General features: G+C 56.4%; 1 protein-coding gene across 1 annotated transcript; it reads left to right on the top strand.

Annotated features, from left to right (window-relative positions):
- Window positions 1-230: 230 nt before the first annotated feature.
- On the top strand, window positions 231-5205 carry SOX9 (SRY-box transcription factor 9). Its single transcript, XM_069032673.1, has 3 exons — window positions 231-1025; window positions 1847-2100; window positions 2510-5205. The coding sequence occupies exons 1-3, from the start codon at window positions 595-597 to the stop codon at window positions 3268-3270; spliced, it is 1446 nt and encodes a 481-aa protein (XP_068888774.1). The 5' UTR covers window positions 231-594; the 3' UTR covers window positions 3271-5205.
- Window positions 5206-5715: the final 510 nt, after the last annotated feature.

Here is a 5715-nt window from a genome sequence, read left to right as displayed (position 1 = left end):
AGCGGGACGCGGGCGCTGCCGCCGCCGCCGCCGCCGCCGCCCGTCCCGCCCCGGCCGGGCCGTGCCCCCTGCGCGGCGCTGCGCGGCCCCGCCCCCTGCGCGGCCCAGCCAATGGCGGCCCAGCGGCCCCCGCGGGCCGCGCTGTGATTGGCGGGGCGCGGGCGGGCGCGCGGCCCCGCGCTGGGTATTTGTGCGCGCGGCGCGCAGCGGCCGCAGAGCCGCGCTGGAGACCGGCGGGGCCGCCGCGCCCGACACTGCCCCGACCGCTCGCCCGCCCGCTCGCCTCCTCCTGCTCCTTCTCCCGGCCTCGCCAAAGTTTCTCCCTTTCCTCATCTCGGAGTTTTTTTGGTTTTCTTGCTTTTAATTTTTTTTTTTTCTTAGCGTTTTTTTTGCTGACGAGGGCAGGGAGAAGTAATAAAAAGTTTTCGCAAACTTCTCGCGGTTCTTCCCCTCCTCTCCGCAGCCGGTGGAGACTTCGTTTCTCCGCGTTTTACTTTTTTAAGCCATCCCCGTCCCTTAGAGCCTGATTTTTTTAATTTTTTCTTTTAAATTTTTTTTTTTCGCCCCCTTGTTCCCCCTCGGCCACTTTCTCGCATGAATCTCCTCGACCCTTTCATGAAAATGACAGAAGAACAGGACAAATGTATCTCCGACGCCCCCAGCCCCACCATGTCGGATGACTCCGCCGGGTCCCCCTGCCCCTCTGGATCCGGCTCGGACACGGAGAACACCAGACCCCAAGAGAACACCTTCCCCAAGGGGGACCCGGACCTGAAGAAGGAGAACGACGAGGACAAGTTCCCGGTGTGCATCCGGGAGGCGGTGAGCCAGGTGCTGAAGGGCTACGACTGGACCCTGGTGCCGATGCCGGTGCGGGTGAACGGCTCCAGCAAGAACAAGCCGCACGTCAAGAGACCCATGAACGCCTTCATGGTGTGGGCGCAGGCGGCCCGCAGGAAGCTGGCGGACCAGTACCCGCATCTGCACAACGCCGAGCTCAGCAAGACCCTGGGCAAGCTCTGGAGGTGAGTGCGGGGCCGGGACGCCCGGGGGGAGCGGGGCATGCGGAGCGGGAGAGGATGGTGCGAGCCTGGAAAACTCGCTGAAAACTTGCGCGAGTGCAAAACTCGTCTGGTGGAGGGGAAGCCAGGAGAGGAGGGGGAAAGCAGGGAAAGTCGTTCCCTGTGGCCGCCTTCTGGTGCTGGAAGTTTCTCTTCCCTGAGCGATGCCCGGGGCGGAGGGGCCGTGCGGGGGCTGTCCCGGCCGTTGTTTGTTTGCGCTCCCGGTGCGGAGGAAATGATGGATTTTGGGGATTGCATCAGCTCGGGCCGGGCCGCAGGGAGCGCGGGGCGATGCGGGGAGGGAGAGAGGGAGGGTGGGTGGCGGCGGTGGTGGCGCAGGGCCGGGTGGCCTCCGAGTGCCAGAATGAGGTGGGTAGGGGAGGAAAACAGAAGGCGAGTGAGTCACCTGGCCGCCGCGTCCTCCGTGACTGCACCGGGGGGGAGGGGGGATCCTAAATCGGTGGCAGGAGGAGAAACGGGCGAGGAAAGCTGGCCCTGGCAGGCAGGGATGTCCCCAAAGCGCCCGGGGACAGCGAGATGTGCCCACAGGGTGGGGAGCGCGAGGGCTGGACCCCGCTGCCACTCCTGCAACTCTGGTCTGGCCACCGAGGGAATCCGCGGGACAATGGGGTGACAACCAGCGAGCGTCCCGGACAGGGGGTTCAGCGCTGTGAGGGGCTTTGCATCGCCCTTGGGGAGGACCCAGGGGAGAGACTGGCACTGATGTCACTGCTCAGTGCCCCCCGTGAGCTACGAGTGACCCCTCGTGCCCCGTGTGCCCCCAGGCTGCTGAACGAGAGCGAGAAGCGTCCCTTCGTGGAGGAGGCCGAGCGGCTGCGGGTGCAGCACAAGAAGGACCACCCCGACTACAAGTACCAGCCCCGGCGGAGGAAGTCGGTGAAGAACGGGCAGGCGGAGCAGGAGGAGGGCTCGGAGCAGACCCACATCTCCCCCAACGCCATCTTCAAGGCGCTGCAGGCAGACTCGCCCCAGTCCTCCTCCAGCATCAGCGAGGTGCACTCGCCCGGGGAGCACTCGGGTAGGTACCCACACACCCACGGGGGGCACGGCACAGCTGCCCAAAGCTGCAGCCCAAACCGAGCTGAAGTTGGGCTTTGGGGGGATTGGGGGAAGGAAAGAGCCAGGAGCGGAGTGAGAAGGGGAGAGCTGCCCATGAGCCGTGCCCGCAGCCCGGGCACACAAATCCTCACCCCAGTGTGCCACTGCAGCCACTTCCCCCTGTTTGCCTGTGAGAAACATGAACCCGTTCTTCTTAAAAACCGAGAAACCTCCCCATACGACTCGTGTCCGAGGGCGCAGTAGGGTGGTGCTGATGGGGCTCGGGTCTCCGTCCCTCACACCTGAGAAAAGCCCGGAGGTGTGACCCGCTGATGGCGTTGTCACAGTGACACCCCCTCACACCTTCACCCCTCTCTTTCCTCCCCCAGGGCAGTCCCAGGGCCCCCCCACACCCCCCACCACCCCCAAGACGGACCCGCAGCCAGGCAAGCAGGACCTGAAGCGGGAGGGCCGCGCGCTGGGCGAGGGCGGCCGGCAGCCGCCCCACATCGACTTCCGCGACGTGGACATCGGCGAGCTGAGCAGCGACGTCATCTCCAACATCGAGACCTTCGACGTCAACGAGTTCGACCAGTACCTGCCGCCCAACGGGCACCCCGGCCAGCCCGGCCAGGTCACCTACACGGGCAGCTACGGCATCAGCGGCGCCGCGGGGACGCCGGCGGGCGCCGGCCACGTGTGGATGTCCAAGCAGCCGCCGCCGGCGCAGCCCCAGCCGCAGCTGCCGGCGCTGAGCGCGGAGCAGGGCCCGCAGCAGCCGCAGCAGCCGCAGCAGCAGAGGACGCACATCAAGACGGAGCAGCTGAGCCCCAGCCACTACAGCGAGCAGCAGCAGCACTCCCCGCAGCAGCTGAGCTACAGCTCCTTCAACCTGCAGCACTACAGCTCGTCCTACCCCAGCATCAGCCGCGCCCAGTACGAGTACGGCGAGCACCAGGGCTCGGGCTCCTACTACAGCCACGCCGCCGGCCAGGGCAGCGGCCTCTACTCCACCTTCAGCTACATGAGCCCCTCGCAGCGCCCCATGTACACCCCCATCGCAGACACGTCGGGGGTGCCCTCCATCCCCCAGACCCACAGCCCGCAGCACTGGGAGCAGCCCGTCTACACGCAGCTCACCCGGCCCTAAAGCCGGCGGCCAGAAGAGGAAAACGACGAGAAAAAGAATCAAAAAGTACAAAAGCAGGAAAGCAGCAAGAATGAGTTGCCTCAGACTGGTTCAGTGTTTGAAATTGAAATGATAATTAAAAAAGCCGCTCACGTGGAAGCTGGCGGGGAGGAGAGAGCGCCTCGAGCCTTCTGCACTACAGCATCCTCCAGGACCCGCTCCCAGCCCCAAAACTGGGGACAGACTTGCCAAGGACTGGACTTGAACTCTGCTTCTTTCAGCGTGGAGAGGAGATTTCCACCCAACCTGCCCAGCTGGCTCCTTCTCTGGACTTTTGTAATGATTTTTTTTTTTTTTTTTTAGCAGTAATTAAAAGAAAGACAAAAAAAAAACCAAACGAAAAAAGAAGAAAAAAAAATGGGGGGTAAAAGAGAAAACTCAGAGTCCTCTGTGAGGAATATTCTCTATTTTAAATATTTTTAGTATGTACTGTGTATGATTCGTTACCAATTTGAGGGGATTTATACCTAATTTTTAGAGATTTTTTTTTCAAATGCTCTTATTTTTCCAACAGCTAAAAAAAAAAAATGACACTTAGTGGAGCAGCCCTAGGTTTTCTTGCAGAGGTATTTTTGTATAGAGAAGTGTCTTTTTTTGCTCTAAAAATGAAACTAAACCAGCGTGCCCTGCCCTGGGAACCCAGATCTGGCACCAGGGCAGGGACCAGCATGGGAGAGGCTTTATTTTTCTAACTCGTAGCAAAACCAGCCAGGAGGAGAACTTCACTTTATTTTTTAATAACCTTGAGCCTTAAAAGAAAAACAAAAAGAGGGAAAGAAAAAAAAAAAGAGCAGCTCCATAAAGCAGCCCCAAAGTGCTGCTGAGAAGCCTTAAAGCAGCCCCGTGATAATCATTGGCCCTGGGCTGGGGGGCTGAGCCCGACCCCTCCGGGCACCCCCCGCCCACCCCAGGGTGCCAAACCCAGCCAGGGGCTCCTCTCTGCCTTGAGGGACGTCACAGATCCTTTAAATTATTTATTTGGGGGAGAAGAGCAGCTTTTAATCACAATTTTCCTTGGTTTTTGTTGTTTGAATCTCCCTTCTAAGTCCTTTCAGAAGCGTTGCATTAGTGGGAGCATGATTTGGAAGGTGGCCGTGCCTGTTAAATTATGGTCTGAAACTGTAACCAGTCCTTTATTTATCTCTTCAATTCCTTTTGGTTGTTATTATTATTATTATTATTCTTTTTTTTTTTTTTTGGAATCTGTGTCCTGGGTTTGTACGAACTTTGTGCTCTTCCTTTTTTTTGGTTTTTTTTTTGTTGGGTTTTTTTGTTTTTCTTTGGCCTTCGAGGAGAAACTGGAAGAGAAAAAAAAGAAAAAAGAAAAATGAGATTTGTACAAACTAAAGATTGCAAATGTAGCGGATCACTGAATCATTTGCCTTGTTTCCTGCCTCAGCTCTCTGGGACACACGAGCTCGTGCAAGGACGAGCCCCACACCCCAGCCCTGCTGCAGGGGTGGCACCGTTTTAGCCTTCAACCCCCCCAAAAACTGCCTGGGAGAGGTGGGGGGGACACTGATTTTGGTGAAGCTGTGGCTGAACAGTTAAGGATTGCTTTTTAAAAAAGACAGCAGACTTTTTTTATTTAAAAAAAAATGATATATTTGTTAACTTTTTTTTTTTTAGGGATTCAGTAGGAGTTAAAAAAAAATCTTAAAGCACTCTTATAATATGGCATCTTTCTATTTTCTGTATAAAAGCAGATCTTTTTAAAGTATTTCTGTAACTTAAAAGACCTGTCCTTTAAATCATATTTTGTCTTTAGGTAAGTTTGGTTTGGTTTTGGTTGCAAGATCCTTCTCTTTGTGAAACTTACCTTTTTTTTTTTTTTGGTTTTGTTTTTTTTTTTTGTATATTATTGTTTGCAATAAATATACATTGTATTAAAAGTTCCACCTGCCCCAGGTGTGGGATTTATTAGCAGGGTTTATTTATGATCAGGGCTTGTTATCAGGGTTTGTTATCAGGGTTTGTTATCAGCCTCCAGGGAACACGCAATGCTGAAGCCCCAGGATGGGTTTGGGTTTGTGGGTCAGGGTTGGGCTGTCCCAGAAAAAGCAGAGCCAGGGAATAAATGGAATTGGAGATGGACAAATCCAGCCTGGACAGGTCAGGGTGCGACTCCAAAGGGGACACTTGAGCTCGGGCTGTCCCCAAATCCTGCTGGCTCTGCTCTCCCTGCGGTGTCTGCCCCATTTGGGGGATGCTGAGCATGAGGTGAGGAGAAAGGAGCCACCCCAAGGGTTTGGGCTTTCAGGTCATCCTTAAAAACTGCTGAAATCTCCCCCAAATCTCTCAACAGCCAAGCAGGACCTGTGTCCCCCTCGGGGCCCAATGTCCCCTGTCCCCCTCAGGGGCACAGCACAGGTTCCCCAGGAAGGAACGACCCCCTGGCTCGGCCCA

This window comes from Aphelocoma coerulescens, chromosome 18 (genome assembly GCF_041296385.1).
Source record: "Aphelocoma coerulescens isolate FSJ_1873_10779 chromosome 18, UR_Acoe_1.0, whole genome shotgun sequence".
Lineage (NCBI taxonomy): Eukaryota > Metazoa > Chordata > Aves > Passeriformes > Corvidae > Aphelocoma > Aphelocoma coerulescens.
This window is presented reverse-complemented; position numbering and strand designations above follow the sequence as displayed.

What these genes read in the sequence shown, in the direction of transcription:
- SOX9 (XM_069032673.1), top strand. Translation starts at nt 595, where the DNA reads ATGAATCTCCTCGACCCTTTCATGAAAATGACAGAAGAACAGGACAAA. An exon ending in ACCCTGGGCAAGCTCTGGAG is followed by an intron (nt 1,026 to 1,846) that starts GTGAGTGCGGGG and finishes GTGTGCCCCCAG; the next exon opens with GCTGCTGAACGAGAGCGAGA. An exon ending in CTCGCCCGGGGAGCACTCGG is followed by an intron (nt 2,101 to 2,509) that starts GTAGGTACCCAC and finishes TTCCTCCCCCAG; the next exon opens with GGCAGTCCCAGGGCCCCCCC.